This window comes from Chroicocephalus ridibundus, chromosome 16 (genome assembly GCF_963924245.1).
Source record: "Chroicocephalus ridibundus chromosome 16, bChrRid1.1, whole genome shotgun sequence".
Lineage (NCBI taxonomy): Eukaryota > Metazoa > Chordata > Aves > Charadriiformes > Laridae > Chroicocephalus > Chroicocephalus ridibundus.
In genome coordinates, this window is record NC_086299.1 from 10,151,767 (window position 1) to 10,175,845 (window position 24,079).

Below are 24,079 nucleotides of genomic sequence, written 5' to 3' on the forward strand. Positions count from 1 at the left end.
TGTATCCCTGGAAGAGTTTTCACTGAGGGGAAGCCCTGAAGTCTACACTACGGCTGTAAAAGAGCAACATTTTCAGCAAATTTGAGAGTCTGACACAACTTAGCCTCAGGGATACGTCCCGTCCCTTCCAAACAGCGGCCATGCTGCTATCTGGGCCCGTGACACCTGAAGCATCAGAAGCAGCTTCTTTTCCTCTTTCCTAGAGCTGCGATTCTCTGGGGCTTAGGGTTTTTCCTAGCAAATACTCTGAAAAAAAACCAAACTAATCTGGGCAGGCTCAAAGCTTACAGGCAGCGCTCAGGAGCAAGGGACGGCGCTTCTCGACCGGCATGTACGCATCGCTCCAGGCGGAAACCTCAATCGCTGCCACGCGGTGAATACCCCGGGAAGCAAACAGCGGCGTCAACTCCGGATTCCGACCCTGAGTCCGTGAGCACGACGGCAGCACACACAGCGTTAACGACAGCTTCTTAATGGCTTTTAGGGGGCTAGAAAATTTCGGTCTCGGGAAGAGACTCGGCACACTCCATCCTCCCTCCCGGGACACCCTTTCTTTAAACATTTTTTTAAAAAAAAAGTCCCTTCAAATGTATATTCTTAGATATGACAAGGAAACGTAATCGACTTTAAGAAACTTTTTCCACCTGTGCCGTTTTTACCGAAGTCAGCAATATTTGTTATGAGACACTTTGTACGCCAATGGGGTTTGTTTGTTTTTTTTTTTAATAATTAAAATCTCCCGTGTCCTGTCGGATACACGAGCAGCTCTGGAGGAGCCACGGGATGCTCTGGTTACGTGCCATCGCTGTGGCTAATTGCCCAGGCGACGCGAAGCCCGTCCGGCTGAGAGCATTTCACTGACAACACGCTCGTGTCCGAAGAACGGCACGTGGGCGAGAGGAGGCTCACGCTCCCAGGTGCTCTGAAACAACTTTCAGGACACAGAAGCTTGAACACAATTATTTTTAAGCAGTTTCACGTTGGCCAATTTCAATTAATCCCCTCAGCAACACATTGTTACCGCGTTCCACTGGAGGAAAAGAAGTTCCCCCCCTCCTATTGCCGCTGGCGGCTTGTCTCCATGCCAAAAATATTGGAACTAAAACAAGAAAGGGGGGGGCGGGGGGGAAATGGCTAAAAATAATCAAGGAAGGAAATACCCATCAACAAACCTTGCTTGGGGTTGCTGGTCGCGGCGGCGGGGGCGCTGGCGGCGGGGTGGGTGTTCTCCGCAGTCCCGAAAGCCCCGGGGCTGTGCTCAGGGACCTGGCTGGGCGGCTGCTGGCATTGGAAGTCCCAAAAAAAAAAAAAAAAAGGTGATAATGAGCGCGCGAAAGGAAAAACTGGCACCAGGGAGCACAAGGAAGGAAGTGGGGAGAGGAGAACGGGGCGGGAAAGAAAGGAAAAGCGAAAGGTGGGGAAAATAAAGAGAAAAGATACACAGACTCATCGAATAAATTTAAGAAGTGAGAAAGGGAGGGAGGAAAAGGCAGCAGGAGAAGGGGAAAAAGAGACGATTGCAGTTAACAACAGCAAGAGCTGCACGGTTATTAACACGCCTCATTCTCCCAACGCTTCTTCCGAGAGCGGCAGAAAGGCTTCCCCGCGCGGCCCGCAGAAACTCAGAGAACCACCAGGACTCCTGGACCTCTCTGTAATTCGAGGTGACGCGACTCCTTTCCCAACGCATCGCTTATTTCAAACCCCTTCGATCTTGTTATTGATATTCATTCGAATTTTTATATCTTGATTTATATGTAAATGGAGGGGGGGTGTGTGTACATATGTATGAATAGCGTATATATGTATCGTAATATAGATACATACATATGTGTGTATATATATAATATATATATTATATATAGGAGATATAGGAGATATATATATATATCATAATACTACTAGTTATCACAGCGGGAAATTAATCTCGATGGGTTATACCTGTGTGGTCGTACGAAAAAACCCACCCAATGCCTTCTACAAACAGAGTTACGGCCGGTACCCGCTGGGTAATATGAGAATAAACCCCATTGCGCAGGAATCGCGGGAGAGCGGAGGAGCCGGTTCCCAACGGACACAGAGCGAGCCCGAGATTTCCTCTCTGTGAAACCCAACCTGGAAGCCCAGCGGAGCCACAAGACCGAAAAAGCCACATGGCCTGTTGCACAGACCGCGTTATTTTAATGATGTCCCCAGCAGTAATGGGACAAACACCCCACTTGTGTTCCTGAAGGTTCGATAAAGAAGAAGAAAAATCGCTTGTGTTTTATCTCAGAATTTAAGGAAGAATTCGTGTAAGATGAAGTAACTACCCCAAACTCGCTCAAACTCATAGATAATGCACTTGGGTACGTCAGAGTGAGCGTCGATGGGGCAAGTCAGCTATTTGCATTGGCAAAATCCCCTTAAACACGCACCAGGGACCAGGCAAAGAAGAAAATGGGGGTAAGTTTAAATTTAAAAATCCGAAGTGGAAAGCCGGGCAGCTCCTTACGGGTGTCTGCTCTCACCTGGCCATATCCCACGCTGACTTCCCAGGAGATCTACGGGAAAAGGGATTTTTAAACAACCGCAATAAAGCCGAGTGCCCAAGGCACGGGTGTCTAATGCCTCCCTGCGGACGGGCTACCAGAAATCCACGCAAAACTTATTTCCCTAAAAAAACAAACTCTCTGGCAACTTGTTCCTCCCCCTGGAACTCTTTTCCTCCCGTTTCCAGCTTTCCCAGCTGTCGCTTCTGAACAGCGCAGAATAAAGAGTGAATTATCTTCAAATACGCTATTTTTCACCGTTCCGGGCAAGAGAGAGGTAAAGGAGGACTGTGACAAAGCACGTCTGGGAAAAGAAAAACAACAATCCAAGTAAGCCGAGATTTCATTTGGGATCGCTCCGCGTCCAGGAAGGAACCCGATGAGATCGGCCGGGCTCTGGCTGGGGAACGGCGTCCCCATCCCCGGCCAGCGCCGCGGGAAGCCAAGGAAAAGGCAGTTTTCCAAACAAGCCGGTCCCGGGAACGCTTCCCCTCGCCCGCATCGCACCGTTAGTTTCATTTTATGAAAAATTTATGGCCGAAAGCAGTGGGGGAAAAAGGAGAACGTGATAAGAATCACGGGAACCAAACCAGACTAGAGGACAAGAAACCTGTACGCCTGGAAACTTCTTGGCTCGGTTAATTTGTTTTCTTAAGAAATTTGGAAAACTCATTTATTTTGCGCGAACGATATTGCAGAGCAATACAAATGGTCCGGAAGTGCTGACCCTTACAGCTTCTTGGCTTCAAAACGGAGCATTTAGAGACTTTCTAGGAAAAAAAAAACCCCACTCAAAATCGCTCTCATGACGGGTGACGTTAAGAGAACTTGCTCTGGGTTATTCTGTCCTACCACGAACCGAAGCGCGAGCAAACACAAACGTGACAAATCCAGTGGCCCCTGGAAGAGGTCTGCCAGGAAAATAAGCGTCTCTTCCTCTTTAAAAGGCGATATTCTAATGCAAGTCAGTGCCGAGCAAACACTGCAGCCAGATTCGAGCCGCGGTCCTGGGTTTTATTTATCTTCCCAGCAAAAAACGGAGCGTGGAAAATAGCGTCCTGCTAGAAACGTATAAATAACATCTCCGCTTGCTGCCAGCTTCCCTCACGCAGGAGCTCTAAAGCATTTTAGCAATTAAGCAACGGCTGCGGAGGGGCTGGGAAGACCCCACTTCAAGCTCTTTTTGGTCAGCGATGCTGAAAAACGCGGAAATGGCTCGAGTCGGGGCAGCAGTGCTGGTCGTCTGGGCAGGTCCAATATCTTTTTGATGATAAAAAAACCTACTGAGAGAAGAGGGTGCTTCGGGTTCACGTTATCCAAGTTCTGGGTATTCTTTGAGTCAGTTAAAAAAATAATCCAAATCGGAAGAAAAAACAATTAGTTTTGAAACCTATTATTATTACTACAAAATGGCTTCTTTTTCCAACGCGGAATTTGGGACAGGGGCTGGTCTACGGCAGTGGCTTCGACGCATTTCTTGAGCAAGTTTCTCCCCCTGCGCTCGTGTCATTTAAATAAGGAGATGACAGCATCAGATACTGGCCGCCAAGATAAAAGAAGCGTCACTAGAATTCAGCACACTTCTAAAATATCATCGGACTGGGAGACATTTTCCTTAGACGATGCTTCGTCGAGCCCGGAGACGGCGTGTTGGCGTTTTGAGCATTCCACCAGGCGAAATCTCATCAAACCCCCCCCGACGTGCGGGGTTCGACTCAAGGCGCCAGGAGCGTCGTTGCCGTCGTCTCGTTCCACCACCTGGTAGAACCTCCGCCACCGCTGGAATTCAGCCACTGAGCACGGTTATTAAGGCGTCATCTAATTTCATCCACGACATTACGCTTGCTCCGAAGAAATGAACTAGAGACGCTGTTGGGACAATAACTTTGATTTTCCTGGCTTAAGTAGGCTTAAATTTTCAGTTACGTTACACTAATGAACTTTTTCTGGTGAGCTCTATTTCAGAGCTCTTCTGTGATTAACAAAAGTGGTTCCAAGTACCTAATCAAAACGAAGGCTGGATATTAAACAATGAGGTATTTGCATACCTTACCCAGAGGAGATGATTGGACATCGCCGCTCTGCTCTGCATAGAAATTACAGCTGATAAAAATTCACGCTTATTAACCTCCTCTCGAAAAACATTTATTTCGTCCTGTTTGACTTAATTGCAGTGTCTTAAAATAGACTTCAGAACGCAAAAACGACGCGGTTAAGTGGCTGGAGAAGCTGCACGACGCACGAACGCAAGCTGAAACCCCGGCTGTTCTCAGCTCATGCCCACCTCTAACGGGGAGAGTCTTCAGCGTGAAGTAACGGGAAGAAGATCTCCCCAGCGCTCCAACGTTTTACGCGGCTAACACCGTCCCTTAGGGAAAATGCAACACCACCTCTTATGGAAAACGCTCGGAAAGAAGGTTGATCGATTCTCGGTGTAGCCACCTCTGGGCTCTCTCCCCGCCCAGCTGAACTTGCAGCTCATCAGAACCGCTCTCTGGCGGAAAACCAGCTTCTTCCAGTCGAGCATTGCAGAGCTTGGTGCCAAACCCTGGCCAGACGGGAATGGCCCCAGCGTGGTGCCTTGCTGCTGCCGGTCCACAGCACAGCCCAGGAGGAGGACGCAGGTGACCAAAGCCAAGGGGTGATGCCTTTACGTCACAAGAAGATTTGACCGAATCGGGGGAATCGGGGGATGGCCAAAAGCCGTAACTATCCCCTTGGTCTCAGCGGAGGGGAGATCTGTAGGCCTGGAGAAAAGGAGGCTGTGGGGAGACCTTCTCGCTCTCTGCAGCTCCCTGAAAGCAGGGGGCAGCCGGGGGGGGTCATGCTCTTCTCCCAAGGAACAAGAGGAAACGGCCTCAAGTTGCGTCAGGGGAGGTTTAGGATGGATATTAGGAAAAAGTTCTTCACCAAAAGGGTTGTCAAGCATCGGAACAGGCTGCCCAGGGCAGCGGTGGAGTCGCCATCCCTGGAGGGATTTAAAAGCCGAGCAGACGCGGTGCTGAGGGACACGGGCCAGTGGCGGCCTCGGCAGCGTTGGGTTGATTGTTGGACTCTGTGATATTGAAGGTCTCTTCCAACCCTAACGATTCTATGATTCTATTTAATCTCATTGATCCCAGTTATACTTTCACTGGCTCGGCCGTAACCTCAAGCTCTCGCTCTAGCACAACGCGCGTCTCAGGCGTCCGCTTTTGCCTCGGCACAGGGTGGTCAGCAGAAAAACTATCCAGATGCAGAGGAGAAAGTAAGGTTTCAGCTCAGAAAAGGCTGTTTCACCTAAAAGCTCGCAAAAACTGGTGACATTAAACAGGGAAGAACTTGGAAGAAGAAGAAATTGCACCCCAGCCTCAGGCAGGCTCTGACCTAAAGCCCGCCCATCACTCGGACAACCTTCATGTCTTCTAACCAGGCCCCCAGGCAGGGGGCAACAACCTCCAATAAAACACGGCCAACTTTGAAGGCTTGCGTCAAACCACAGAGTTTCTTCTCCACTTGTTCAAAACCGTTTCGGTTTCGCAGCGTGGGGCTGGTCACTACCTCTCCCAGAAGAGAGGGAGAACCGAGATGATCCGGGGAGCAAAGAGCAGCAGGGAAGAGGGGGGCAGCCGCCATGCGCCTCCTCTCCATCTCCAATGCTATGGGGAGACCCAGGGGGGCATCAACTCCTCCTGCTGCAGGTGGGGAAGCGTGGTCAGAGAGAAATCATCTTCTAATTAGGTAACGCAGCCGCTTCCAGCCCCAGCGGTTCATGTCATGGTGGACCTACGTTCCCGTCGGAACTGCGGCTCTGCGAGTCTTTGGCCCTGGGTCGGAAAGAACTAGAACAGACCTGGATTTCCAATCAAGTTTAATTTCCAGGCGTTACACGCGGACTTCTCAGGTGAAGGAGGACACAGAGACTTAGAAAGGGTCAGACTCAAAGGTGTGCGACAAGAAGAGATTTGTGAGCTACGGAAAACGTCAGCTCACAATATTCATGCTTTTTTCCTACATCAGAAAAATGCATTTTTAAGGTTGAGCAGCACGCGGAGACCAAATCCGTGATAGATCTATCACAGTTACGCGATTAAGTTCCTGAGCTACAGTCATCCCGGTTCCTCTAAACAACACTGCTAAGGCGGAAAGACATTCGTATGGACAACGATGCAATTGAAGACACACAAGCTATCACACGCGTGGTGCGCAAGACTAACAGGAACACCGCGTTTCTCACAAATGTATCGGCTCCTCCTTTAAGGCTTTACCATCTTTAAAAACTACCGCTGACAGAAGACCAGGGAGGGGGGACTTGTAGCAGCGCTGCAGCTCCACGTTTCACAAGCTGCAGGCTGGTAAAAACAACCAAACTTGGAAAAAAAAAAAAAAAAACAACAACAAAATAATAATCCTTGAAGAACACTGAATATTTAGGACCAGGAGGAAACGGGTGGTGTGGGTGAAAGACACGGGAACCGGCTCTAACGAACAGCAAAGCAAAGCAGAGGTCACCGGGAGAAGGCTCCACGGCCACGTTATTACCTGAGGTGGGGTAGGTGTGGAAGTGGGTCTCACGATGGGAGGCGTCGGGTTCCTGCTGCCCCCTCCAGACATGATTTCTTCTGTTATGTCTTTGCCTCCCTGGTTCGGATCCCGGATTCGGATCTACGGTATCGAACAAAGAAATAATTCAAACAAGTCTTCTCGTTACACGCCGTCCTTGGGGGTTATGGAGAGGAGAGCAGGGAGAGGACATAATTCCACCACGCTCGGAGCCGCTCCGCCTGGAGCTGACGCTCTGCAGGAACGCCGGAACGTGGTTTGTGTCAAAAACTGGAAATGGCTCGGTGCGGCCCCCTTTAATCTCGAAACCTAATTTAATCCAAACGCTCGTCAACCACACCAGTTCGGTCTAAACAGGTCAGCGCATGACCCTGCAATTCACAATATGGTCTCCACTTCTGGAAAAGTAGTTTACTGCAATTTAGGAAATCCAGCAGACAGTTTAGCGGCAGAACTGAGCTTGCCAGTTAGGGGAAAGTGCAATAATAAATAAATAAATAAAATAATTAAAAAAAAGGGCCATGTTTCACCCCGATATGAAATTCGGTGACCTCGCCAACCCAGCTGTGGTAAAGGGGGAAAGAAATCAGCTCTTTTTGTGTTTTTCCCTTCCACACCGAGAGAAGCCCTCCCAACAAAACACAGGGAATCACACGAAAAATACTGAGCGGAGGAAAGGGAAACTGCGAGAAGAGCCAACTAAAGTCCTGTGAAACTCATCGGCACTTCAGAAACAAGTATGGCTTTTGAGTCTCTTCACAGCCCTAAAATGGGAAGGAAAAAATATTTTCCAAAATAAACCACTCGAGAATCCTCGACTGACGCTTGGGCCAATCCGTGCCCCTGCACATGGGGAAGTCGAGCTCTCCGGGTTAATTTGAAATAAGAGTTTTTAATCTTCCCACATAAGAATTGGAGGTTTTCGTCAAGCTGCAGACAGCGCTATCGTTTGCCTGTCCACCGGCCCCAAAACTCCCGGCTGAACTCGCCCCACGGGTGGCACCCGAAAGTGCCCGTTGTGCCCAGCACGAGGCACAGGCGCCAGCGAACCCAGGGGACAGGACCCCGCCGCGGGCAGGGGGCTCGCTGGGAACCGCCGGGCCCTTTTCAATTAGCAACACAGAACGTCATTAGCTGCAGAGTGATCAGCTTCGGCGTGGTGCGACGGCTTCTCGGCTCTTCGGGTGACGAAGACAAAGAAATCTACAGGGTTCCCTGGATATTGAAAAGATGTGGTCTTCTCTTATTTCTGACGGGAGGTTTTTTTTGCCGTGAAAGCATTTAATTAACCACAGCAACAAGGACTTACAAGTTGGCACAAATTCCGGCCCTCTCCTCCTCCTGACTAGTAGTCCCCGGCATTAAAACAAGCTTTCCCTGCCTGCGTTCGCACTACTCGAATACTCAACTATCTACTACTCAACGCCAGCGTGGGTACACACGCACGTTTACTTTTTCTTTAATTTCTCCCATTTCTTCAGTTGCAACACCAATTAGCAAACCGAAACAGCGCAGCCAGAGAAAATCACCTCGGGCATTTAAAGAACCCGTCGCTTTTCTGCTTCGTTGGCATGAAACGGTCTTGAACGCGATTGAGCGTTTCTGACCGGCTTGGCGTTTCCCACGGCATCAACGGCCACCTCATGCTTTGGATGCCGGCAAGAGACTCCTCGGGACTGACGAGGAGGGGGAAGAGGCGGCACGAGAGCTGCATCGCCCTTTGCTGGCAGCAGCCGCAGAAAAGGCCTTTCTTACAAGCCCAGCTACCGCTTCGCTCAGCTCTTCCAGGCTCCCCCATCAAGCACCGGCCCCGATCACCTTCACAAATCAAAAGACACAGATACTCTGCATTTTGCGCCAAGCACAAATCCCCTATTTTTCTTATTCCCCCCCCAGCCCCCAGGAAACGGTTCTTTTAATGTTTTCAAACCACTCGAACGCACACCGTGATGTGAAGTAATTTCCCTTTCGATTGTTTAGAAACGATTCGCCCGCAAGTTCCAGCCCACCCCTAACCGCTTCTCTTTAAACGTGACATCCCCCTGGGGCGCCTTTGCTCTTCCCTACCCTCAGGAATTAGGAAGAGAGAAAACGCGGTCTCCAAACCTCTACCCACTTTCATATACGTCGTGCCTTCAGGTTCTTTCAAGCCCGCAAACATGGCCACAACTTACTGGTTTTCTACCTTTTCCGAGGCATAATATTAAAGTTTCTCTTTTTGCCAATTTGTGAACCAGTTCCCAGTGTTCTCCCAAACTGATCCGAGTTTGTTCACTCCCACCTGGCTCTTCAGTAAAACTCCGAGCGGCTGGGGATCCCCGGCTTGGGGAATTGCGTTCATTCGTGTTCATTACAAAACCCGCGAAAAACATCTTCCTTTTTTGGCCGAGATGCCACCAACTGGGAGCAGAAAAGTCTCCACAGAAAATTGAAAAATAAGACACCGCCGCAGCATTGTGCAATGTTTAATTACGCTTAGGTAAGACTTAGCCCCTCTGTGAAGATAAAGTTCAGTTTTGAGCTTAAACTGATTATAAATTTCCTTCAGGCTTGGGAGCAGGACGGTTCTCAGGGAGGACGTCTCGCTCCACGACCGTCACTTACCGTTTTTTTCTCTCTTTTCGCTGGTGGAGGCTGCTGCTGCTGCGTAGGCACTATGATGGGTGCTGACTGATACACCGGCTGACTCGGGTAGAAAGGTGTTCCTGGGAACGGACAACGAGACAGAAACGAGAAGGGGGGTGGGGGGAAAAAAAAAAAAAAAAAAGAATGAGTTCACCTGTTAACGGAACAAAACCGAGCACAAGAGGTAAAACCGGCCGCCTCCTCCCTCCCTTCAAAAACCAGGGCTGCCAACAGCCAGCCGGCCACCGCGCTGCCTTTCGCGCTTCCCCACTTCCACCGAAACAGAAGCTCCGGCTCCAGCAAGACTTAAGTCACTACTTCATTTATTTTTTTCCCCTCCATGAACACAAAAATACGATCCCGTGCATCCAAACGGGAGGCTGCTGAAATCATCAGGGCATGCACTGGCCCATCCTCGGACCCCTCCGACCGGCAAACAGCTGGGGTTCTTGGTGGCTCGGTTGGCGTTTGGGTTTTTGTTTGGTTTTTTTTTTTTTTTGCCTTCGTAGAGAAATTCAGCCAAGCCGTGACAAAGAATTTTGCAAACTGCACCCTATTTTGAAGCGTAGCCGGAAAATTTTAATTGCAAGCAACGCTCCTCTCGCGCTGCAACACGAAAAAGCGCGACCGCCGTCATTATTGTAAAATTACACCGCGCCGTTGATTAAATCTGTAATGTCCAACAGAGTGTACGGAATCAGAGTGGCTCGAGATAACCGAGCGCTCGAAAGAGGTGCCAGACGTAAATAACGTGGGACAGCAGAGCCGTCTTCCGCCTGGGGACCAGGTATGGGGTGAACTTGTGAGGCGGCGCTGGGCTTTCTCAGCACGGACGCCAGAGGGACCTGCTTGCGCCGGAGGCAACCAGATTTATTCTCCAATGGAACTAACCTTTACATGGGAATGAAAATCTGCATCGTGTGTCCGTAACCAAAACGGGAGGTTATTAGTCTCTCGGGCAAATGGTGAAATCCAAGAAAGCAAAGGAAACCAGCCCGGCCCAGGCGGATTTGCAACTTCAAAGGGCGCGTTCCTCAAACTGGGAACTGGAAAGCAGGAGCTGGGCGCGGGCTCCCTGTCCGCACGCTCGGAGCAGGTCACTGGGAGCATCGGGCGGCTCCGGCATCAAGCTCCGGAGAGCTCTCAGATGCTGCAAGTGTGTATGGTTGGACTCGATGATCTCGAAGGTCCTTTCCACCCATGAAGATTCTATGATTCTATGAATTAAGGTGGCCAAAATGACTCAATAAACTTCTGGTTTGGAACTTCGCGGTAGGCAGCGTGAGTTCACATCTGGCCTCGGGGCACAGAAGTCTCCATGGGTGTCCCCAGGGCTTGGGAAGCCAGAACCCTCCCGCTTCGCTCCTTAGAAACACCGGTGCGGCCTCAAGATCTTCCACGGCTTTGGCCAGGCGTTCCACGGGAGTCTGGAGAACGTGCGAGGACAGGAGCACGTCTGGGAGCCCGGCGATGTGTTCGTTATCTTGATTTCTAGTTTCCTAGAAACCAGGTCTAATCGGCCAGCCTGTAAGGCGATCCCTGCCAGCTACAGCGTACCTCAAGGAAGGACTCTTCCTTTTGAAATACTTTGAAAAGAACCAACCCCGCAAAGCAAGAGTAACTTCTGGGAAGGAATACAGCTTCCGCGGCAAGAAGCCAAGCGCGTTTTTCAGTGCGACGCTCTGTGCTCCGCACCCTGCCTTTTGATCCCTTCCAGCGGCACCCAAGTTTTATCCTCCATCCTTTCCGCTCACCATTTCAAGGTCTTTCCCAGCGCAGCACGGAAACGCGCTGATAGAAAAGAGAACGATAAATTGCAAAGCTGAAGACAGGGTGAAAAAAAAAAAAAACAAACAAAAAAAACCAAACCACCGTCCATCTTCACAAGTTTTGTCTTCTGCAGCGTTTTCCCTCATCGCCCTCTTTGCCACCTGCCAAAGCTGCGATGGTTTTGAGGCGGAGGAGCCGCGCGGGCTATGAAGTTTAAGGGAAGGGCCACTGGAAACAGCGTTATCCAGGCCTGGACTGTAGATTCATTGTCTCCCAACGCCACGAGCAGCACCTGGCTGGAGACTGAACGTTTTCCAGCCCTATATAAAGACAGAGCAACAGGAGGGAAAGGAGGACGAGCGCAGGCAAACCCGCAATCCCTCTGCCTTGGCTAAAGCTCCTCTGCCAGGAGAAGGCTCCACGGGCCGGGGCTTCGCCCGCTGATGCTCTGCGGACGCAGCGGCCTGAAAACAAGCCGTGACCGAGAGATGACAAGCCCCCGTGCAAGAAACCAGGCGCTTTCGGGAGTGGAAAGGAACCGGAAGGGAACCGTTTCCAAATTACAGAAGTGAAGACGGACAAACGGCACTAAGCGAGCTGAAAGTAAGAAAGCAGACCGGTAACAGCAGAAAAAAAAAAAAATGAGGAATACCGGGTAATTTCCGCATTTAGCGGATCAGATTTAAAGAGCCATTGCAATATTTCTTCTCTTTATTTTTTCTAGGATAAGCAGGAAGGATAAGCCTTATAATTGCTCTCTCTTTTTATTGAGAAATTGTCTAACCAGGCTTACTGCTTTTCAAAGTAGTCCCGTTAGCTCTCTATACACCAAATAAACAAATAAAAAAGAAAGAAGGACAAAAAAAAACAAACCCAAAAAACAGTCCAGACCTTTTCAAATGATAAGCAGGGAAGTTACCGGGGCTCTTCTCCCCTTTAAAATGTGTATTTGTGAAGAGCAAACACACAATTCTGCCGACGGCACAGGGCTGTCGTTCCGCCTGGCAGGTGATCGCTCGCTTCCAAGACTCCCAAATACCAACAGCTGAAGCCCCACGGAAAGCTGAGAGGATCGCTGCCCCCAACGGATCACAGAACACGCACGGGCAGGCAGCACCAGACTGAACAAAATACCGCAAATTTGATAGCGAGTGGTGAAAACCCTTTAAAAGAAAGTCCCATACAACAGGGTGATGAAAACGGGGGGTTTACAAATGAGCAAGAGAAGATAAATTAAAAAAAAAGTAGTTACATACATGATTGCCAGATACCCTATTCTGCATCTCATTCAAATACAGCTCGCAGGAGCTATTTGTTTTAAATATCAAAATACAGATCCCACAGGAAACCTTGGAGGGGACTGCGATGGAAATAGGATACGTCTGGTTCCTGGCAACTCACTGGGAAAGGAGTAAGAAAGGACTTCGTTACTTCTATGTAAAAGATGATCGCCAAGAGAAGAGGTGTCGCGGGACGCTGACGGACATGGGGTCTGCAAACGGGGACCCAAAGGAGAGTTTGTCAGGGGCTGGAGGAGCCAAGGAGCAGGTGATGCGGGCGGGAGGGATGCGGGAGGGAGGGATGCGGGCGGGAGGGAGGGATGCAGGTGGGATGCGGGTGAGAGGGATGCCAGCAGGAGGGATGGCGGAGGGATGCAGGAGAAAGGGATTCGAGTGGGCAGGAAGCAGGAGGGAGGGAGGGATGCAGGCGGAATGCAGGAGGGAGGGAGGGATGCCGGAGGGATGCAGGAGGAAGGGATGCGGGTGGGAGGGATGCCAGCAGGAGGGATGGCGGAGGGATGCAGGAGGAAGGGATGCGAGTGGGCAGGATGCAGGCGGGATGCAGGAGGGAGGGAGGGAGGGATGCAGGTGGGATGCGGGTGGGAGGGATGCCAGCGGGAGGGACGCCAGAGGGATGCAGGAGGAAGGGATGCGAGTGGGCAGGATGCAGGCGGGATGCAGGAAGGAGGGAAGGATGCAGGCGGGATGCAGGAGGGAGGGAAGGATGCAGGCGGGATGCAGGAGGGAGGGAGGGATGCAGGCGGGATGCAGGAGGGAGGGAGGGATGCAGGCGGGATGCGGGTGGGAGGGACGCCAGAGGGATGCAGGAGGAAGGGATGCGAGTGGGCAGGATGCAGGAGGGATTCAGGAGGGAGGGAGGGATGCAGGCGGGATGCGGGTGGGAGGGATGCCAGCGGGAGGGATGCCGGAGGGATGCAGGAGGAAGGGATGTAGGTGGGCAGGATGCAGGAGGGATTCAGGAGGGAGGGAGGGATGCAGGCGGGATGCGGGTGGGAGGGATGCAGGCGGGATGTGGGTGGGCAGGATGCAGGAGGGATGCGGGCAGGAGGGAGGGATGCCAGAGGGATGCCCAGCACTGGACACACAGCCTCTGAATTTTTAGGCGCAGCTTTGAAGCTCAATACCTGGAGGAGTCAACCAAATGCACCGAACAGAGCGTGCCAGACAACTTCAGCACACACAGCCATGTCGGGCGATCTCCCAACCCTTCTGCTTGAGAAAAGGCAAGAACCGGGAGCTGCCCATTAAAGAGCAAATTTCAGCCCACGCGTGAGTTACCAGCTCTTTGACTGGACTAACTTGACCTTTGCAGCACGAGCCCAGTGAATCGAACCACACGGCTTGTTCTTTACCCTCACGAAACGCCGAAGAAGGAACATAGGGATAAGACACGTTAACTGCTGTATTGCTGCGAACAGAGTCAGGGCACAGCCCAATGGAAACCAGGCTGCCAGATGTATTCACAATACCTTAATAAATAATAACGATCGAGCAGGGGGGAACAAATAGCCACTATTCTTGTTCACATGGGATTACGGGTAGCTCTGCGAGTCGCAGCCTTTCCATAAGGGCTCGTGCAAACAATACTCTGTTATTGTGAATTTTTCAGGAGTGAATAATAAGGGCAGCGACACAACCAAAGCGAGCAGCTATTTGAAGTTGAAACAAATGCTAATCCATTTCGCTATTATAAATCTTCAGCTCGGCAACAGAAAAAACACACCCAGAACCTAGTTTTTGAAGAAATGTGCAGGCAGAACTTACCGTAGGCATTAGGGAATTCTCCAGGACCCGGTCCTGGATAAAAGGGTCCCGGTCCCGGCGGCTGAACGGGGTACTGCTGCGGGGGCCCCACGTATGGAGGGCCACTGTGACGATACTGGGAGGGGGGGAAAAAAAAAAAAATAACCTTCGGTTTACAAAGAGTTGGGCACCTTCACGCTGTTACATACGGAAACTGTAATCGAGCCCCCCAAAGGCATAAAGATCTGATCATCGAACGGGTTAATTGGAGATTCAGAAACGTTACTGCCGAAGAGAGGCAAGCTGCGTCATCTGAAGGCAAGGCAGCAAGGATGCCAGAGCTGCAGTAAAACAGTCATTCCCCCGAATTCAGTAGTCCCGTATTGTTATAAGGCCCCAGGTTTGAGAGTAACTGTAGAGCTATTAAGTCAATTTGGACACATTCATAGCACGAAACGTTTTCCAAGAGCTTAATCTCACACTGGTTTTGAGAGAGACCCAAAAAACTAGAAAGGTAACTGATTATTTCTGCCTCCACGCACAGGGGAACAAACACTTCACGCGGGAAAAGGACAGAGGCTAAATATGCAACTACCGGCTTAATTTCACCACGACCTCCCCCCCACCACCACCTCCGCCACCTCCGCGGGAAAGTCTTGAGAAAATCCAGACGGAGCAAAAGGTTGGTTTGCGGTTGGGGGGTGGCTGGAGACCGGCGTTTTTACCTGCGGTATACAGTACTGGGGGCCCTGGGGCATCGGGTAGGGCATTGGCAGGTGGTTCACCATCATGATGTGCTGGTTGGTTTGATACACCGCGGTGGGCGTCTGCGCACCAGGACGGATGGAAGGGCTGCTGTTCTGGATGGTGGCTCGGGGAGGCTGAATCTGAGGCCTCTGAAAAAACTAGGGCGAGGAAAGGAGAGAGGAAGGAGAGAGAACAAAAGAACCGGTCAGAGCTTCTGGGGAGGGAAAAAATAAGAAAAAATAAACAAACAAAACACCAACCCCCTGAAATATCATTACAATATTATAACGCTACTTCCAAAGGGTTGCCACGCGTTCAGAAAACCGCAGGACAATTTCTGTTTAGCTGTAAATAGCGAGATCATGCCATAGCCTCCTATTTTACCAGGCAGGAAAAGGTAAGAAACTTTAAACTCCCAATACTCATTGGTTTGTATCTACTGAATTATATGCTTGACTTTCAGAGCAAATGTTAGGAAAATGGTTTTTGTCCAATATGTATTTTTTTTATAAGGTGGGCTGACGGCCAAAAAAGCCACCTTCATAAATATGCTAGGGAAAGCAAAGATCCAGGCAACGCTTTCAATATATTTCCAGAACAGCTAAAAAGCCAGATTTTTAGAAAGGCCAGAGGCGCCTCGTGGCCATCCTTTATACAAACTGAGCCGGGTGACTCGTCTGGCCCTCCCGTTTTCAGAAAGGTGGCAACCTCTTCCGGGGTGGCACCAAACTCTTCTACCACGTGTGCATGAAGTGATGCCCCACGCGGACGGAGCGGGTCCAGGAAACCAAGCAACCCACTGGTACGGGCTCCGTTCTCCACCCTTACGCGCTGGGAAAGGCATCGGCATCCACGGTACGGAGCATTCACGGCACCGGAAGCCCCTCGCTCCGGAGTCTTTGCAATCTTGAAACTCAGTCGGTAAGATACGCATCGGACATTAAGGCATTCACTAACGGAGGGATGATGCAAGTGAGAGAGACACTTATGCCATGCAGAACCAGGAGTTAAAGTTACCTGTATAGGTCTGAATCCTCCCTTCAATAACGAAGCAAGAAAGCAGCAGGAAACAGAAAGAAAGCCAATGGAACAGCTTACAGATCAATAGGAAGGAATAGGATATAACATGCACCCTAATTGCACACAATTCCATTCACCTTTCCAGCCTGCTTTGACTAATCTCTTACAGAAACAGCAAGAAAAAGACCCTGAGCTGGTACCAAGGACTCTTCTACCAGAATCCCAAGCCAGGGGTCGGAAACTCGTCTAGAAAAGTTTTATATGCCAGTTTAAAAAAAAAAGAAAAAAAACCCAACCAAACCATGATTAACTGCAGGGAACATGATACTACACAAAGACTTTGTTTACACTGTTCCTAAAACATCAAACGTTTTTCCTTTCTGGTCTCTCTCAGCGATACAGAGACAGCGGATGCAGCAGAAATCCTTGCTCAAATCATGGATTTGGTCTCCACCTCTGCACCAAGACCGGAAGGGTAAGAAACGCCCCGTATTTAATTGTTAAGCAAAATAAAAATAAAATAGTTAGGTCACCATACATCCCAGCAAAGACTGCTGACCGATGAAGCGCGTCGATGCAAACAGCTGTGAGTAACGACAGCGTGAGTGGTGAGGAGAAGAGAGCGGTAACCACGAAGGAATGAAAGAATGAGCCGGGCTTTTCCGCCTCGGCGTTTGGAGGATGGAGGAGGGGAGGAGGAAGCTGTGATGACTCTACGCTTGACATGACGATGAACTTAAAACGGTCATTCCGGTGAAGACTTTATGACACCTAAGCTGTCCCCACACCAAACGGCTTCTCCAGGAAAGCCAGGGATGACTCCCCACCTCAGAAATCCAGACACCATTAAGATGAGCGCAACGCTTTGAGGTCCAGCCCTGTGAATCTGGGTGGAGGATTGTCACCGGCACACCGTGAGTGTGACCTGAACCAGGAGAAGGCAACTGTTTTTGAGGAGAAAAATCCGGTAGCGAGGGTGCGGAAAGAAAACCAGAAGAGCAACACGCTGCCACGGTCCCGCATTAATAAAAATGGGGCGGCTGGCTGGATGCGGGGGAACTACACGCGTGTTGTGTGACAGAGGGCATACGCTGAATTTGTAATAGAATAACTAGAGTTTGCAATTTTTCAATATCCAAAGACACCAAAAAGTGCTAAAGTCCTTTCTTCTTCACCACAAATCGCTGAATAACGACTATTTCTAACCCGTTGGCAGGTTCCGGCAGGAGTCTCCCCAGCGTGGGGTAGGAGTGGGAGGAAAAAGTCAATAGCCCCCATGATTCCGTGTTTACAGAGAGTGAAAACGGGCTGGAGGTTGAAGCGGGACCTGTCCCTCTGCTGACAGTATCTACATCCACGGGGCAGCACGGAAAAGCCTTCACGGCAAGAGAAGGGAGTCCTCCACCGGTGCGAGCCACAGACGCGAACCTGCTCCTCAAGTTTGTGCCGCGCCTACGAAACCTGCCAATAACACCACCGAAACCACCGAGGAAAAACTCCTCGTTTATGGAGAGCCTTCACTCCTGTCGCTGCCAAGAAGCTCCGTTTCAGGAAACGGGAGCCGGCTCTTTGCTGCCGGAGCCGGGGGAAGGACAGAGCGCTCTGCGGTGTGCTCCACAGGTTTGCTCTTCCATCAAGCATTAAACGCCACCAGGGTAGTGCCAAGCTCTTCTACAGCAAAAGGAGGACCTCGGAGGAGGAAACGCTGGGTTGAAAAACTCACCCTCTCACAAACACTCTAATACCGCCCGCACCATCGCAGAGGTAGCTCAGATCCGGAGATGCAGGAAAAAGGAGGAGGATTTCATTACTAAAAGGAAGAGGGACTCAGCAAGAAGAAAAGCAGATCCATCGTTCCAAGCAACGAGACCGTGAGGAGCTTTTGGCAGTGCCAACCAGAGATCTCTCTGCAAAGTCTGAATTCCTTTTAGCTACTCCGCTTCCTGGAAGTAACACTGACATTCCCAAGGACATTGGGTATCATCATCATCACCACCGGGTAGCATCTGATTTCTATGTGGGTTTTGCTGTTCAGAACAAGTACCATCGGGCTGGCAAACTGGTTTATGCTCCACCCTTGTTCCCGTCCCTCCAACACTAAGCCAGCAACATTTAAAGTCATTCTTAGAGATGTTTCACTATTCTGACTTGATTGGCTAAAAAATTTGCCTTGAAGGTCAAACAGACGCCTGCCCAGACAACGTCTTCATGTAACGCTAATGATGTCCCATAGGAGAATACCAGGAGATTAAAATCTGGGATATTTTGGTCTCTGCTTCTTCTAACAAGCGTGGGATTTGGAGCGGAGCACAAACAGCACCCACTCAGGACCAGAACGAAGGTACCTGGGCCACGGGACGGCTTCTGATAGAAACCCTCCATGACACCAACCCCCCCTGGACTACGTCCTTCAAAAACTAACATTAAGTCCTGCCGTGTCTACTGATGGTCCAATTAGTGTGAAATAAGCTACCCAGTCGTTCAGCACCCAGCGAGGACCTGAGCCGTGGTCCTCAAGGCACGGTCCCATCCCGTGTCTGTCAGGGAGGGATTTCTTGGATCATCTTAGAGTCAGTGCTACTGGGCAACATGGTCTTGAACTTCTTCCTTCCTCAGGTTGCTCCTCCAATATACTCACAGGAAACACAACTAAACCCCTCTGCGACATCGCTTTTATCGGCTGCCTCGAGCTCAGCTCTTCCAGCCTGCTCGTTTCGTAAGCTCCCGTCATCTCAGCAGCCCGTCATCCTCCCGCTCAAGGAAATCTCTCCGGAAAAATCCAAAAGCAGAATCGCGCACACGCACACAGCCCTCCAGACAGGGCTTCCCCAGTACTTCCCAGCACGGCACTAACAACCCCTTATCTCAGCTGGAAATAACTTTAGTGGTTTCTCTACAGATCTCATTGCGCAGGTGGCTTCAGCTGAGGAGATCCCACTTTACGGAATAAAACCTTCTCCTTGGCCCTGGAGTGTAAGGGCCTGCACCCTGCAATGCTGGACGACGCCTGCCGGCCGGTCCTCCTCGCACAGCATCCTTACGCTGGCCGCGTCTTCCAGCTCTGCGCTCATTAATTTGCTGCAGACACATACCTGCTATTTGTGCCAGAGTAATTAAGACTAATATGAAGGAAATCCACTACTGACCCCCCCGCCTGCCCCTCTCAGCACGACCCTGACATTTACTTCTCAGTCACTCCTGGTATACACACGCCCCGATAGCCTTTTATTAACCCTCCTCTTCGCCTGAATAATTTTCTTCCCGCATGACCCCGTGTCAGAAGTCTGCCGAAGGCCAGCCAGGTGAGGGGCTGTCATGTAGAAAAAAAAATCAATGATCAAAGAGAGCACCAACCTCCTCCCGAGGAACCGCCACTGCATTTTAATTGATTTTCTATTTACTGTGTATTTCTACGCCATCGCCTCCAGTGAAATGTCTGTGGAGCGCTGCCCTCCGTGCTCCAAAAGCTTCACTGAAAAATAAACTCGTGGTAAGAGCACTGGAAACCCATCCGCGCTAAGCTTTGCCCGTCGAACACAGCGCACACAGGCATCCAACTGGTTTTTTCCTTGATCGGATCAAGGCTGGCCGTTGCGATGGGGCCACAAAGTCCTGCAGAAGGTTGCGGTGAACGGAAGCAAAAGGGAAGTTCAGCACGTTGCCATCAACTCTATCAAATCACCCCCCCGCAAGCTCTCTGCTTTAATTAAGCTTTTCATACTCCGAGACAGCCCTGTTATTAATTTTGAGTCATTTGGGTCCCACCAAGGAGGCTGGTGGGATGCCCTAGCCCTGCCCTGGAGGAGGAGGTGTCTCCCCAGGCAACACAGCGGGAACCACGTTTAATCGAAAATGAAAGTTGGCACCTTATATTCGATGTTCAAACCCAAAGGCAGGCCCTGGGGCTGGGCGAGGAGCTGCAGCCCAGAGACGGGACAGCCCCGGTGCCAGCAGCAGGAGCTGCAGCAGAGCCCGCGGGTCCCCATCTTGCTGCCCCAGTGGCCACCACCAGTGACCCAGCGCAGCCCTTGGGGCACAACACGAGACTTGTTTTCCCCCTGCCTCAGACGTTCCTGATTTTATTATTTACTAATTCATAAAATGGGGAGGAAAACCCCCTTTTTGTGTCAACCATGGGATTTAAAACTGGTAGCTCCTTTCCACGGTCATGGATGAAGACCGAGAAATGATTACGGCAGCTGTTTCCCATTGCCTTCTAAACTCAAGGTATTCCAAAAAGCTACAAACTGGTTTGTCTTGAGTCAGGGAGTACATTACAGAATCACAGAATGGTTGGGGTTGGAAGGAACCTTAAAGATCATCCAGTGCCACCCCCTGCCCTGGGCAGGGACACCTCCCACCAGCCCAGGTTGCTCCAAGCCCCGTCCAACCTGGCCTTGAACCCCTCCAGGGATGGGGCAGCCACAGCTTCTCTGGGCAACCTGGGCCAGGGGCTCACCACCCTCACAGCGAAGAATTTCTTTCTCACATCTCATCTAAATCTCCCCTCTCTCAACTTGAGGCCGTTACCCCGTGTCCTGTCATAACACTCCCTGATCCAGAGTCCCTCCCCATCCTTCCTGTGGGCCCCCTTCAGGGACTGGGAGGTCTCCCCGGAGCCTTCTCTTCTCCAGGCTGAACCCCCCCAACTCTCTCAGCCTGTCCTCACAGCAGAGGGGCTCCAGCCCTCTGAGCATCTTCATGGCCCTCCCCTGGCCCTGCTCCAACAGGTCCATGTCCTTCGTGTGCTGAGGACTCCACAGCTGGACGCAGTGCTCCAGGGGGGGTCTCACCAGAGCGGAGCAGAGGGGCAGAATCCCCTCCCTCGCCCTGCTGGCCACGCTTCTTTTGATGCAGCCCCGGATGCGGTTGGCTTTCTGGGCTGCCAGCGCACATTGATGGCTCATGTTGAGCTTCTCGTCCACCAGCACCCCCGAGTCCTTCTCCTCAGGGCTGCTCTCAGGCCATTTTCCGCCCAACCTGTATTTGTGCTTGGGATTGCCATGGCCCAGGTGCAGGACCTTGCACTTGGCCTGGCTGAACTTCATGAGGTTCGCACAGACCCACCTCTGCAGCCTGTCCAGGTCCCTCTGGATGGCATCCCTTCCCTCCAGCGTGTCGACTGTGCCACACAGCTCGGTGTCGTCGGCAAACGTGCTGAGGGTGCACTCGATCTCACCGTCCGTGTCACCGACAAAGATGTTAAACAGCACTGGTCCCAGTACTGACCCCTGAGGAACGCCACTCGTCACCGGTTTCCATGTGGACATTGAGCCATTGACCGCAACCCTTTGAGTGCGGCCATCCAGCCAGTTCCTTATCCACCGAGTGGTCCATCCATCAAATCCATGCTTTTCCAATTGAGAGACCAGAATGTCATGCGGGACGGTGTCGAACACTTTGCATAAGACCAGGCAGATGACTTCGGTTGCTCTCCCCTTATCTACCAATACTGTGGCAACATCATAGAAGGCCACCACAAATTCCCACCTCTCCAGATCCCAAGGTTTTGTAAGAGGAGTGCCCGGCCCAGCTTCCTGTCGGAGAAGCTGCACCCAAAAGAACCCAAGTAACCCCAAGCTAAAACTGGCACAAACTACACCAGTAACCTCGAACTAAATGAGTCTGCCATGACCAGTAAACTCATCTCAAGCACAATTATAAGTCAGGAAGGGAACGATGATATTTCAGTTCGTACTTGTTCTTATTTCTGTTGTTAATTACACTGGCCTCTTCTTGAGCATCCTTTTTAAAATAACCCATATGCTCCTGAAGTCACTTCTTAAATTAAAGGTTATTCTACATTTTGGACTTGGGATTGGAAGAAAGCTGCAATTTTCGATTGTGCTTCATGAGGATCAGAAGCAACGAAGTGACTCAAGAGCTCGACTTAGAGAGGACAGAAAGGGCGAGAGCACCAGCCGCGACCGCTAAAGGAACAGGGTTTAGTGGTGACTTGGCGGTGCTGGGTTAACGGCTGGGATCCGTGACGGTTTTAAAGGTCTCTTCCAACCCAAACGATTCTACGATTTTGAGAAAAAAACACAAGTTGACAGTCTATTTAAAAATACTGCCACAAAAGACTTTGTAGGGCCCGTTTTCTTTCTCCTGTAGAATGAGACGTTTCAGCGGTTTCTCGGGCAGCGTGTTACCGCCATCGAGGATTTTAATCAGAACCACTTTTAATCCGAACCACTGCAGCTATTTTCATTTGACTTCGACCACTATCGGCATCCTAAATCTCATCCCACTATTTTCTTTTATACAGGGTTTGACGACACTTTCTGTAGCACCAACTGACCACCAGCCACCAGGCATCCCCAGCCGAAAAAAAATTCTTTATAGAAGTCGCCGGTCAACTTCAGGCGCTTCAATCATGCTAATTTGAGTACCTCAGCGATCTAATAATTACAGGCAATAACATTAAAGAACAATCCATTGTTTGACTGAGGGAGACACAGAATCAACACGAGGCACACGTCAATAAAATCACCCTGGGACGGGCAGGGGAATCGTGGCCAACCTCACGGCGCGGCCGCGGAAGAGCAGGTTACGCTGTTGGCAGAAATATTACGTCCATTTACTTATTTAGTACTTTTTAGGTTACAAAATCTCAAAGGCTGCTGCTGGTGTTACACAACTGAACTACTGCGGCATCTTAAAGGTTTCCCACGGGAAAATAACCATTTATATTGGTCTCGAGAATCCTCCAAGCCTGGGGTTTGGGGTGAGTTTGCTTCAACAACTGTGACCCTCCTCCTCACGGGTCGGTGGCCAAAATCCCCCTCCCCATCCCCAATCCGCCCCGTGGGCAGAGACTTTTGGATTAAAAGAAATCGACAGCTCATCTGCAGCCCGGGCTCCTCCGCGCCCGACCTGATCCAGCGCGTGACGGATGTTAACTGGGAATAAAGCCCGCGATGTTTTCCTAACGGTGGCGGCTTCTCGCAGATAATCATAAGCAGACTCCCACTGTGACGGAGTCAAAAATCTAACTGCAACACAAGTTAAATGTGCAGTGAAATAGGGAAATTACAAGTTTTACCCCGCAGGCAGGGTCGTAACTGGGCCCAAAAGACAGTTTTAAATGAAGGTCAGACCCGCTGGTGGCAGGGCCGTACCAGTAAAGCCACCGAGACCGAAATCCTTTCCTCCGAGGCTGTGCTGCCTCGAGGCTCGTGGTTCAAAACCTGCCCGCAGCGAGCTCAATAATTTCTATGAGACTATTAAACGGCTCACGCTGAATATAGCATTTGCATTAGTAACGACCTATGAAAGAACTAACGTGTTTCTGAACAGCGATGCATTTTCGGCATCCCCTAACACAAACACAGACCTGAAGTTAAGGTCGAGAGCGGAAGCATCTAAACAAGATCCTAATTCCGTCGTTCCCCGCGTTGCCCAGTCATCCCGCAAACGTTCCTTCCACCGCCGCCGCTCACCGCAGGCCCCTGCCACGCACAGGAACTGTCTCTCTCTCCCTCCCGTGACACCTGCCTGCGAGCAAACAAGCGCAAATGCCTCATTCTACCTTTTAAGCCTTTTTTTTGTTTTTTTTTTGGTCCTGCTCTGGCAGGACACCTGCCTCCACGCTGCGCTCTGAGGTGGAAGGAACAAAGATTATCAGCTTTTTCGTGTGCCTGGGTCCCCTTCACACACTTACCTGCTCTCCCGAGACAGCGCTTTCCCAAACGTCCTCATCCCTACGGTATTAAACTGCCCAGGATAATGGGAGCGAAGTGAGAGCAAAGTAATTCCCCTGAAACAAACCTTCCCCGACTTAAGCCCCTGTCCTGGCAT

The 24,079-nt window shown here is 50.7% G+C and overlaps 1 protein-coding gene across 25 annotated transcripts in view; it reads right to left on the minus strand.

Moving 5' to 3' along the window:
• EIF4G3 (eukaryotic translation initiation factor 4 gamma 3) overlaps positions 1-24,079 on the minus strand; it is a 156,817-nt gene that overhangs the window by 51,271 nt on the left and 81,467 nt on the right. For 14 of the 25 annotated variants that reach the window (XR_010073514.1, XM_063353959.1, XM_063353951.1 and 11 more), the window contains 6 exons: positions 16,277-16,297; positions 15,238-15,417; positions 14,534-14,648; positions 9,678-9,778; positions 7,053-7,175; positions 1,173-1,281 (listed from right to left, as the gene is read on the minus strand). Coding sequence is in view for 24 of the 25 variants with exons in the window: in XM_063353959.1 (XP_063210029.1) it covers positions 1,173-1,281; positions 7,053-7,175; positions 9,678-9,778; positions 14,534-14,648; positions 15,238-15,417; positions 16,277-16,297 (649 nt within the window). In the remaining variant the exon portion in view is untranslated. The remainder of the gene's footprint in view (positions 1-1,172; positions 1,282-7,052; positions 7,176-9,677; positions 9,779-14,533; positions 14,649-15,237; positions 15,418-16,276; positions 16,298-24,079) is intronic. The other 11 variants (XM_063353953.1, XM_063353964.1, XM_063353962.1 and 8 more) reach the window with 3 other exon arrangements.